At 41.9% G+C, this 12,472-nt stretch overlaps 1 protein-coding gene and 1 long non-coding RNA gene across 6 annotated transcripts; one reads left to right on the plus strand and one right to left on the minus strand.

Annotated features, from left to right (window-relative positions):
• Positions 1 to 2,460: 2,460 nt before the first annotated feature.
• Positions 2,461 to 3,872, minus strand: LOC111597347. Its single transcript, XM_030225820.1, has 2 exons — positions 3,806 to 3,872; positions 2,461 to 3,659 (listed from the first exon to the last, which is right to left on the minus strand). The coding sequence occupies exons 1-2, from the start codon at positions 3,870 to 3,872 to the stop codon at positions 2,461 to 2,463; spliced, it is 1,266 nt and encodes a 421-aa protein (XP_030081680.1).
• Positions 3,873 to 7,092: 3,220 nt separating this feature from the next.
• LOC111597259 lies at positions 7,093 to 9,617 on the plus strand. Of its 5 annotated transcripts, none has more exons than XR_003944189.1 (5): positions 7,093 to 7,136; positions 7,197 to 8,059; positions 8,180 to 8,444; positions 8,513 to 8,625; positions 8,700 to 9,617. It is a non-coding gene; the product is annotated as an uncharacterized LOC111597259 (long non-coding RNA). The 5 variants fall into 5 exon arrangements; XR_003944191.1 differs by lacking the exon at positions 7,093 to 7,136 and having other exon boundaries at positions 7,160 to 8,059; positions 8,700 to 9,148; positions 9,206 to 9,617; XR_003944192.1 differs by lacking the exon at positions 7,093 to 7,136 and having other exon boundaries at positions 7,160 to 8,059; positions 8,119 to 8,444.
• The last annotated feature ends 2,855 nt before the right edge of the window (positions 9,618 to 12,472 follow it).

A 12,472-nucleotide genomic window follows, 5' to 3' on the forward strand; every position in this document is an offset into this window, starting at 1 on the left:
CAGAGCAAGTAAACTTAAAACAAATTGCAGAACAAGACATTTTATGTCTTACAAATCGTTCAGCATGGCTCAAGAACAAGACATATAAGAAATCACACACACACACACACACACACATGCTTGTAGTACACACAATTAGGCCAATATCGTGGTCATATTTATAGCCACAAATAAGTTTATAAATTTTTACTGGTAGCATAAAACTATGCGGCCAAAAAATGACCGCAATAAACTATGTGAACTTAAGCAACGGGCGCGCCATAAAAATCGAAGCTTTATAAATGGGCCCGCATTCGAGAAAAATATAGCAAAAAAAAAAGAAGTTACGAACTAGAAAAAAAAAACTAAAACAAATTTCTAGCTATACAAGTTTGATTTTTCTTCATTTCTTCTTTTTTTGCGGGTTTTGCTTTGAAGTGCCGCCCACTTACACAAACTGATTAATTGGCCTGTGAAGAGCGGCTTTCTGCTGCCGGCCCCGTCGCAAGCCTTTTGTGGCCCAACGCATTGTGTGCGATTTGTGGCAGCAAGACTGAAGACCGAAGACCAAAGAGCTGCCACTCAATGCTGCGTTAGCCGTGCTCTGCTCCTGGCCGTGCTGCTGTTCCCGGTGGTAGTCGTAGTCGTAGTCGCAGCCGTAGCCGTGGTCGTGGTCGTGGCCGTGGTCGTGGTCGTGGGCCTGTCACTGATTGTTGCTTTTGCCCTCATCCCGACCCCAGCAGGTCGAGCAACAATGTCCTCGCCTTGCCGCTTAGCATAGCAAATTAAAATGCTGTGCTGCGACTGTCGTCGGCCAGCCCTCTCGACGCCTGCTGAATGACAGAAAGTTAAATGAAACTTAAAATGTTTTGTGCCCACAACGTGGTTGCTTTAAAACTTATGCAAATTTGAAAAGCAGCAACAATATCAAACAAATCGAGAGCAGAGCAAAGGCATTTTCATCTCTGTGATCTGCAGTTATTTGCCTAATAGACGTATGCAAACAGCCAACTAGTTTCATTACAGTGCTTGAGTACATAACCAGAATTGAATCTGAATTGACGTCACTGTCGAAAAACTCAAATAGATAACTTGATGTACACAACTCATATTCAGATCCACTAATCACTTCTCCAGCCGCCACATGATGCTCAGTTGGAGCCAGACAGATTCTCACAATGGCGTTCGTGGCAGCGCCAGCTCGCAGCACTCAGCGCCAGGCAACCGCTCATTAATATGGCTTAGGCAAATGCAAATGGGCGTTGCGACGCCTCGTGACAAATGACATGCAATTTTCCGACACAACAAAAATGCAATTAAAACGAACACCTCCGCCACACGGAGTTGAAGAGCCGCAATCTACGCTCGAAGGGCTTAAAATGGAGCAGACCCATGGCCGAAAAGAATGGCGCATTAAAAGGACTTACAAGCTGGCGCCAAACATTTGCAGACGGTCACAAAGCTGGGTGTTGGCCAGCATTAGGAACCACAATGCCAGCGTTTTCAGCTATCATCAGTATCCAAGCCCAGTGCCTGCCCCAATCCCCTCGCACAGCCTTCACAGTTGCTGCTGGACGAATGTGACTGCAATTTTTAGACGTTGGCGTCGCTTGGATTTTCATGTCAGCCCTGAGCAGCGGCGCAAACAAAGCGCCCGCAGTCCAAGTGCGATAAATCCTGCTGAAACACAACACACACAAATGCGAATGGAATAAAAACAATAAAACAAAAGCCCAGGCAATAAGTATGTGTAAGCCATTCACAAAACAGGGGCAAGCGTTTGCCCCATGCACACACACACACAGACACAGGCACACAGCTAAATACGCTTTGTATGTATTGCAATATTATTATATTTTTATTGTATGTGATATATGTATTCGACAGCTATACATATTTTTTTCCACTGAGCATGGAATTTGATTTCCAAGAAAGCACAAAATGCTTTGCACCATTGAACATCAAAAACCTTTACCAATTCGGGTTATAAGCCGCACTCACCCATAAAGCACGCAATACAATCTGTGGTGAGACAACAAATTCCAAGCAACCAGCCCAAATGAATCTGAAAATTTCACAGCTGACCTAATCAAATAAATGGCTCAGTCAAGATTGACATATTGTTCCATTGTGAATATTTACAGCTGGAATATATCAAGAATTAGCATAATATAAAATAATATAATATAATTTGAACTGACAAGAATTAAAACAAATAGTTATACCATAAATTATAATTATAATTATAATTATTTGCTGCTCTTACGAGGCGACTGGGAAACAAAGAGCTGCTGTGTGCATACCTCTTGGCTTTAAAGTGGAAATACAAAGAGTTTGCTATGATGGCACTACTTATAATATTATGTATAAATATAAATAAAAAAGAAAATGTAAGATTGTTTAAGATTATCCAGCTTTGCGAATGTCTCAGTTCTTCATGGACTTTTGTCCAAGGCATGGCCATGATTTAAATTCAAGATTTTATGACTCAATCAGCTCGTTTACATCTTCCAACTGAGGCGGCAAATGCCCTACGGCCTTAGCCAAATCTGCAACACGGCACGCATACAGATAACCTTTTTTAAGATCTTCCGCCTGCAGCCAGCGAAGAAGTAAGCGCACATGGTGCACGTCCACAGGCGGACATATAATGTATGAGTCCTCGATCTCGCTCAGCGTAGCATGGGGATTGTTGACACCTACGAGGGCCAGACCACGACTTCGATTTTGATTATCTATGAGCACGCGATAGTAGAGACGCGGAACGGGTAGCAAGCCTTCGCCCTCAGCATCAGTGGCCAAATGGAAGCCAGCAGCTCCGCTCTGCTGAACTGGCATGACACCATAGGTGCCCGTATAGACAGTCACTGAGAGATCTAGGCGAGCCACAAGCTGACGCATTTTGTCCTCTACAATTTGCCAATGGCCATTATTGAATCTTTGCCATTGCGGCGCCACATTCAGGTAGTTGAAGCTGGAGCGCTGCTGGCTGGCATAAATGAAATCTGCCTTCGAAGCCAGGTGTCCGCGTGTGAGGTACTGTCCCTCTTTCAGGAAACTGGACACGTGCGCAGAGGCAATGGGTTGTTTAACTAGTTTCGCCACCTGTTTCAGTTGGTTTTTCTGTGAATAGAGATCGTTCATATCGTAGCCAGAGAAGTGGCCAGCGGAGCTGAACTTAACGCGTTTAACTTGTCTCTGAAAGAGCGCATTGGCCGGGACCAATTGGTAGGAAGCGTAGTGCGTTCGCAGCTGATCCGCATCGTGGCACAGCTCAATGGTCCGCACAAATCGACCCGCGCTGATATTGTAGCCCACACGATATACGCGCCCATGCGACGCCACATCTCCATCCCCGCAGGACTGGTTCATGCGCTCCACAGTATACGTCAGTGGCTTGGCGCAAGTAAAATCGCCCAACTCCCATTTGCCACCTTCCCAATCAAAGGTTTTGTCGTGTAGACAGCGAACATGTATGGATGGATTATGTGAATAGCTCCCATCGCTGTTACCAATGGAAAATGAGTGAGTGCAATAGAGTTCGATGTTGGCGCCACGTGGTATCTGCAGCTCTCCCTTGGCAGTGGGCAGCCAGTAGCTGTCCGTATTTGGATGCAGGTAAAGCGGCTGCAAATTGGAGTGTGGCAAATCGTTCTGAATGTCCAGTGTGCAAGGCGCGTCTGCGATAAGATAAGACAAATTAAAATAAAACAAATACAAAGACAAGCCAAAACTCAAAGCTAACGAACATGGGAGTCTGTATAACAGGTTGGAAAAAGAGGGCATGCAGAATGCATCTTATATTCGGATTTACATCTGCACTTACCTTGCTGACCCACATGTATTCCCTCAAGATCTCTGATTATTTGACCCACTTCTTCTGCTGGCTTCATTGCCTCCCGCGCTTGAATCTCGTTCGTTGACGCGAATAACAACAAAGCGATCAAAACTGTGTGCATGACTCTGGTCTGGCGTTCTGGTCTCGAACTGTCTCGTGCGACGTCTGTTTACATATTAAATTATCCGAGGTTTCTACAGGTGTTTTTATGTGTTGCTTTGCTTTCCTCTCTGTGGCTCTTTCTTTTCATCTTACTCTCTCTAAACCGGTTGCCACCCAGTTTTTTGTGCTTCGTCATATTAGAATTGTGAGCGGAGCATAAAGTGCTTTAACTGTTTTGAAACAAAGCATTTGCCATATGGCATTCCCGAATGATTGTTTTTATATAGAATATACATTGTAATAATGTACAGTATTATAATAACCTTTACTTAACATTTCAGTTATTCATCAGCTCAATTATATTGAATAAAAGGTTATGATAAGCAACTTAAAATACTGAACTAATTAATAGATAGCTCAAGCTGTCCCCTCTGAACTTTGATTAAACGTCATCAGCATTGCACCTGAAAATGGCTTCACTTACCTTTGTAGACATTGGCATGGACTGAGATGGCCGCAATCATGGCCAATATCCAACAGGTTATGCAGCCATGCTGCCACTTTATAAACATGACTGAGATGTGAGAATCATTCTTAGTTCTGTTCACAATTGAAAATGAATGACTGCAAAAGAGTTCGATATGTGAACCGCAAGCTATTTGCAGCTCTCCCTTTGCTTTGGGCAGACAGTAGACAGTAGACATTAGGTGTCGGTGCCAGGCTGCAGATAAAACGACTGCAAATTCCAGTGTAGCCAATCCTTTGGACTGTCTTGAGTACAAGTATCTTTAAAATAAGTTAGAATATCTGTAAAGACAGCCTGAGCTGGATAGAGAGTATCTACTTTCTAGTAGTAGGAAGTAATACTGCCAACTATAGACCTTTTAGTATTTCTTTAATTTCAACATTCAGTATTTACCTTGGTGAGTTGTCTGATCAGTTGCTGCCGTTGAGACAAGCAAAGAAAAAATAAAAATAAAAAATATAGACGCCGTTTGGCTCTGCGTGGTCTTTTGCTATTTAGTGCTTCGTGTTCTTCTGCATAAATATAAATAAATAAAAATTCATCTCAAGTGTTTTTTTATTGTGCTTTCTTGTTTGTGATTCGACATGCTCTAAGCAGTTCATGGGTTTCCTATTGGTTCTAGCATAGTTTAATACAGAATACATTGAACTTCTATAAACTTGGCATTGCATTGCAAGTGAAAAGAAATGTGAAGCTAAGAAATTAAACACTCTTTTTCAATTTTATGTAAATGCAAAAATTTATTGATGACTTCAAATAAACAAGTCGTGCACATGCTGTAGAGCAACCAACTATAGAGGCTCCAGAGGTTCTCTCTTCGGTTGCGAGATATATGGACAGCAGAATGGACATTCAAACAGACAGGTCGGTTGGAAGAATTCTTTTTATGAGCTCGACTCATGCCTCGCTTTGCCTTCAGATTCCATTTTCAATGGACCCATTCCATGCACTGTTTATCCTCTTCAATGAGCTTAGAGTATAACAATAAAATTTATATAATTCAGATTACGAATCAATTTATTGAAAGTATCAAAAAAATTATAACTGAACATCGATTTAGTTTTTTAGACATTATGCAACAATCAGCAGAATTAAATCGTGTAAAATCGGATTATTGCATAATATGCAACGATATTGGTTAATGACTATATAGTTTATCGATGCGTTTTATTATATTGACCACTTTGAGGCAGCTCTGCGTAGGGAGAGAGCGAGAGAAAGAGAGAGTGAGAGAGAGAGACCCAGTGGCATTGCAATTGCTGCCTTCCAGTCGGTCCATCTATGCGTGTGTGCGTATGGCTGGCAGCGTAAGTTTTTTGTTGTTGCTTTGTGATTGTTTCCGCTTGAGCGGCAAAACACGAATTGCAAATTTCAGCCACGCATCAATGATATCTCGTCATTGGAATTCAATTTGCATTGTCCATGCGCTACGGAGTCCGCCCCATGGCCACAAGCCCACAATCTATGTGTGTGTGTGTGTGTGTGTGTGTGTGTATGTTGGAGGATACCATTTGGCTTTCGTCTTTTGGTCTGTTTGCGGTTCTGCTGTGTGGAGTGGCTTGACCCGCAGCTTGTGGCTATCAATTTCCGCGAACGTTCACAACAAATATATATTGCCATATTCTCATTAAATATATATTGAAATAATAAATATATAGAGGGACAGGGATTTCATTTACACACACTTAATAGTTTGCGCTGTGTAATTAAATTAAATCACTTTTTGTTTTACATTTGCCCGCCTGAATATTATTTCAATTTCATTTTTATTTTTATTTTTATTACTCGTTCGGGCGCTTTTTATGGCCTGTACATTGTTGGCTAATTAGGTTTACTTGTTTTGACGGCTCGTTGTAACAAATTTGCATAATTTAAATAAAACACAATCAAATAATACCTTTTAATCACACGCAGGAAATAATATTCGGGCTGCATTTGATTTTATATTTAATTAAGCTGCAGCGATATCAACGCAGAAACCTTTTAAGGTCGACTATTTAAGGGCTTATTAATCCACATAACTCGATGTGCTGACTATGTAACAGAAGTACTTATCAAGCATAAATATTATGCATCACTTGACATTACCTGACTGACGAGAGCCCATGGCTAAGGGCTTTTAAAAAACCTAACGAAATTTATGTGTTTTAATACGCAACTCATGTGTGTGTGTACATGTGTGTGTGTGCTTACAACGCTGTGAAACTGGGAGTATAATGTTTTTGGGCCAGTGTATGTAACAGGCGAAAAGAAGAAGACTCGACAGACCCCACAAATTGCATAAATTCTTGATCAGAACAACGAGCTGGTCATTCTAACTGTCTGCTCTAGAGTCAAGGAATTTTACATATGAGTGTCTGTGTGTATGTGTGAGCTGTTGGTGATGTATGTGTGCCAGAAGCGTTGTCCGCCTGGAACAGCAGCTGTGCTCACGGTATCTCCCAGTCGAGCAATCCCGACTAGAAGACTACGACTGGTTGTAATAACTGTGAATGATATATATGATCCTTTGTATTTACAGAATTTAACCTTTTTTGTGTGCCATTTAAAAGTGGTTCTATCTTATCATGTTTCCATTGTGTTTTCAAGCAAACAATGTTCGTAAGTTGACTGTAAAAGGGCATCAAATTTACATTATACCAACAGAAACTTTTCAAATTGTCCCAATCTCCATTTACATAACTAAATAATGTATGTGCTCACATACACATACACATACACATATATATAAATATATCTATATATATTTAGATGTGTGTTAATTTTCGAAAAGGGCTACAAAATTTGATGCTGTCGAATGGAAATGGCGAACAAAACTCATTAGCAAATATTTGACCTTAAAAGCTGACAACAACAACGACAACGGCGACGACGGCGACGACGACGACGTCAATACTAACAAGGACTACAGCAGCAACAACATGGACAACAAAAAATTCACTTAACACTTGGCCACAAAAGTTTTGCGGGTTGGCAATGAGTACAGGGAATAGCCGCAAAGCCCAAAGGTCGCACTGCAGTGAAGTTTGGCGAATCGTTTATAAATCGTTTTGGCTGCCGGCAGCGGCATCTACATTCAGCTGCCCGGTCAGGCAAGTGGCACAGGTGGCGCAGGTGGCCAGATGGCCCGATGGCCAGACGGCCAGGTGCTGGTGCTGGCAACCGCAAAGGATTTTGTACAGCTCTGCCAAGGCAGAGCCACACAAACGTAGAAAGCTTTACGAGGGCTGCGGCACATATCCGGCATACGGCTAGGGCTGCACAATTCGCAGCTGCCAGCGCAAACAAAATTGTAGCAAAAGGTTAATAATTTGCAATATCCGCTGCATACAGCGCCACTTCCTGTTTCCGTTGTCCAGGCTAGTGCCAACCACAAAACAATGATCCCAACGGCACACACACACATAAACACACACACACACCTTTGCCTTCACGCCTGCCCCCGTTTTCAAACAAAATCAGACAATTTTAATCCGGCTTTGATTGCAGAGCCCAACAATCACACAGACACACTGACACACACGCACACACTTAAAAATATCGCGTAATTTTAACAAGCAGCGTGCGCGCTTATAATTTTGGCCCATTGTCTACACGAAATGAGTGAATTTGTGGTAGGTCCGCAGCGCACGCAAAGCAAATTTGTGAACGTCCCGAAGGTCCTTGCTGTTAGATTTTTCAACTTTTCAATTTTTCATGTTTCACCGTCGGCAAATTTGATGACGCTTGAAAAGCCAAAAAACTTAAGGATTTCAGCAACGAATTTGACATACAGACATTTGTGCGTGCGCGTTTGGAGAGCACATGTTTGAGAGAGGCTGGATAATACATGTTTGAGAGAGCGTGGTCAACGTTTGAGAGAGAGAGAGCGCGCATAACACACATGTTGCGAGAACAACATAATGTTAAGTCGTGTTGCAGGAGTAGCAGCGAACATGATCGATTCGAACAGGACCTGAAACATATCGAAGGGGTAGCACAAGCTGGTATAAGATTGATGTACAAGTATTTCCCAGTATAGAATAAGAGAAAATACTTGGTATACTCTACTAAATATGTAATTACAGGAATTTATTGTAGTATGCGATGTTTGTTATTGTCGGCCTCCCAGCTGTGGCGCACGTGCTAAGACTGAGATGCAACAAGTTTGAAGTACCAAATGTTAAACTGTATCAGAATTGTGAGTTACTTGATTCTAGCTACATTTTTCATTGCATACTTTTGAAACTGGGCAACATAATAACAGAATAGCAGGTCTATTATCTCCCTGTTTCCCTCTCTCTTTCTCTTCATTTACTTAATATTAGCTATTGAAGGGCTTGGGTTGCTTTACCATGCAGTTGCCTCAACAGATTTATGTTAAATTTTAAATTTTTTGGTGGATGCTTTAAGTCGTGCAACCGCACCGGGTAGCGGGACTTGACAGTGGATCTCGGTCTTGGCAAGAACAACATCAACACGGCTTTTGTTGTCGGGGGACAATGTCTGGGGCTGGCACAACAGCAACGCTAACGCAACAAAAACAATGCAAGCCCCGAACACACTTACAACAACAACAACAACGAGAAGCACAACAACGTGAATAGCAACAGGACAGCGAAAGCTGCCGCTGCTATGAACTGAACTGAAACGTTAGCTAGGCTAGAGGAGGACAGCGCGAGAGCGAGCGGGCGCGCGGTCGGCCTACGGCTCTAGTGCTCAAAGTAGGCTTCATTCTAACACTTAACATGTTAAAATTACATTCGCCGCTGTTATTACAGTTTTTTTGTTGTTCCTTGTTTTGCTCGTTAAATGTCAAGCAGAAGTTGAGAGAAAGTCAATGACCGACAACCCTTACGGGAGAGAAAAAATGAAAACAAAATGTAATAACAATAGCAAAAGTTTGTTTTTGGAGTTGAATGAGCGCACTTAGTTAGCGCACGAAGGCTTAGGGCTAGGGCTTGTTGTAGTTTGTTTTTGTTTTCTGGTTTTGCGCTTGGTGTCGAAAAGAAACTCCGTTATTCCGTTATTCCATAGGCGTGCTGACAACTTGCCAAACAATGCGAATTGAGCAAAGCGAAACGACAGATGAATTGCATGAAGAGGCAAATAAGCTGTGATTAAATTAAGAATCACATTTTAAATTTGTAATGCGATGCTGCACGTGTATCAGATTAAGCAGCATACACATACACACATATATGTACATGCTTTCAGTTTTGGTTTGGCATAACGGTTAATTAAATGTTAAGCTTATGGAAAGCGCGATTAATATGCATTTTATCTTACGCTATTTCTTTCCAATACTATAGCAAAGCTCAATTTGCATTTGCCCACTGTGTGAAAAATTAAATTATTTATTTACCCGAAGCAAATGCAAATTTGATAAAAAAATAAAAATAAAAAATAAACAAAACATAAAATGCAGAGGGATTGTGAAAACAGTTGCTTGCCAATGCTGGAGGCGTAGAGCAGGGCAGTGGGTGTTCGGCGTATGGCGAATAGTATAAAAACGAACACAATAGTGAAACGGTGCAAAATCAAGTAACGGTTACGTACACAGCTCTAACAGTTGCCCGCTAACCAAACTCCATTCCCATGCGGGGACTACAGGCTTTGCCCACCTTTGAGGGGCGTCGGGGCTGGGGCGGTCGCATCGTAAAATCGCAGAGATCCAACCGCACTCAAAGAAATTATGCGAAAACAAAAATGTAGAGCTTGGGGGCGGCTCGGCAGGTGGGACATGAGAAAAGTGTGGAATATGGCAAACAAAACGGAACAGGCAACAAAATGGCAATACACCCACACGCACACACACATATACACGCAGACCCATACCCTTGCAGGGTAAACATAAAAGCGACGCGAGCTGCCAGCGAGCGAATAAGCAAACAGCCTTAATAAAAATTTCATTTCCTTAATCAAATGCATTATCAAATTACAAAAACAACAACAACAACAGTGGCAGTAGCAGCAGAAGCAGCACCGCCACCAGTAACAGCAATGTAGGCGTGTGGGCATGATGTGCAGCCACAAGAGGCAGCATAAAAAGAATTTTGTTACCCTTCAGTTCAGTCAGTTCTGTCAGCGCACGCTTAACTTCATCACAAAGCCAACTTCAATCGGTGGAGCCCAGCACACACCTCATTTCGGGTGCGCAGTTTAGCCAAGTGCTGCCACGACACACACACTCAAGCTAAAATTGTCAAGCGAAAGTTGAGATTGAACTAAAGTAGTTGCATAAAAAAGCGTATAAACAATCAGATACCCTAACTATTATCAAGATAAAGCGTTTGCCACTTTTTAAAACGATTATCTGAAAAATACTAAAATACTTTTCGCAGCTTAGACAACTCTACACATAAACGTGCCAATGTTTTTCAATCTTTAATAAAGGAAATTGTTATTATTCATATATTCATTATTACTAAACAGAACAGACCGTTAACATTTGCAGAGATTGCAAACGCTTTGCGTGTATGAACGTGTGAAAATATGAGAACCTCTTGATGTGTATGAGCTCGAAAGTAGAAAAACCAATAGCAGCAATTCGAACCAGTCTTTCAGTTTAAAATGCAGATCAGGAATGAAAGCACTGAGCAAAAGAACCAGCTGTATAAATAAAGCTGCTCACTATGAATACATTTTAGTTAAGCCTTTAAAGCGGTGCGGTGCCCACTAGAGATCATGCATGTATGCACGACAACTGAAGAGCCAGCAAATGGGTTTTAGTTGAGCCTGTGAAGATGGTGCAATGCATACATATGGATGTGCTGCGTATGAGGATCATGCATGTATGATCGCAAATATAAGAGCCAGCAGTATAAATAAGGCTGCAGAGTGCAACTAGAATTTAGTTGAGTAGACGAAGTGATGCAGTCTGGATGGTGTAGGGATGTGCTAGACAAACTATATAAAGGATGGAAAGAGCTAGAGAATTGTCTGTACGAACATAACTAATAAAAAATATATGATGTTGCTTAAAATCAACACTATAATTGTTAAATATTGCATTGTATATTTATTACATTATTTTCGATTTTACAAGAATACCCTAATAATAACTGTCGACGTTGTTGTAGGCCTTGTGATAGTTCGTATAAAGGGGACAATTGGGCCAATGTTCTGTACAAACAAATACATACGATGCCCATTTCGTTTATAAGCTGAAAAATCAATGATTGCATTTGCATTTTGTTAGATTTCTGCAGTTCTGGAATTATGCCAACGTCTGGCGCGTCCTTCCACTTTTGCTGCTGTTGTTGTTTGTACTATTGGGGTTATTGCTTGTTGCTGTTGCTACCGGAAACATGGACAAGAAGGCGGTGAAGGCGGCGGCACCAACGCCAACGCCAACGCCAACGCCAAAGCCAGCAACAGCAGCAGCAGGTCCGCCTGCTAGTTGGCAACTGCAAAGTCCTTTGGCATGGTGAGGAAATTAGAAATGGAAATTATTATCGTAATTCGTAATGCTCTTGCTGCTGCTGTTGTTGTTGTTGTTGTCGTTTTTGCAATTTCTGCTATCGCTGCTGTCATGTAATTGCAGAGAACACAACAACCCGCCGCACCCCAGACTCAAGCGCTTTAATCGTTGTTATTGTAGTTGCCGAAGCTTAGCCCAGCTCCGAGGTATATTATTAAGCAATGCATGTTGTGATTTGGCCAACTGCGCCGCGATTACAACTCTATGTAAAAGTTGGCCAAAGCAAAGTGAACGCATCGCATTAATCAATAGGCAATTTAATGAAATATTTAATAACCTTCACATTGAATCTTTAATCTACAGAAAATTTGAGTCGAATGATTCCGATAGATTCGCTTGCGTCTGCGAATGCCAGACGAGGTCAGCTCCAAGCAACAGTCTGAGCAGCTACCAGTATAAAAATCCAGACTCGACAAAATTGGCGTCCAACAAAAATACTCCATAGAGCAACATATAAGTGGATATCCTGTAGGAGTCCTGTAGCCGCAAAACTAGCCAGCTAGAGAGACCGTCAGTATCGGTAAGCGACGGCATGGCCGCGGCCCACTGGCTAGTGAGACTTGAA

The sequence above is a fragment of the Drosophila hydei genome, unplaced genomic scaffold, assembly GCF_003285905.1.
Source record: "Drosophila hydei strain 15085-1641.00,03,60 unplaced genomic scaffold, DhydRS2 tig00000001-arrow-pilon, whole genome shotgun sequence".
NCBI lineage: Eukaryota > Metazoa > Arthropoda > Insecta > Diptera > Drosophilidae > Drosophila > Drosophila hydei.

Coding starts and splice junctions, on each gene's coding strand:
- LOC111597347 (XM_030225820.1), bottom strand. CDS start 3,872: ATGAAGCCAGCAGAAGAAGTGGGTCAAATAATCAGAGATCTTGAGGGA. Junction 3,660..3,805: donor AATACATGTGGGTCAGCAAG/GTAAGTGCAGAT, acceptor ATCTTATCGCAG/ACGCGCCTTGCACACTGGAC.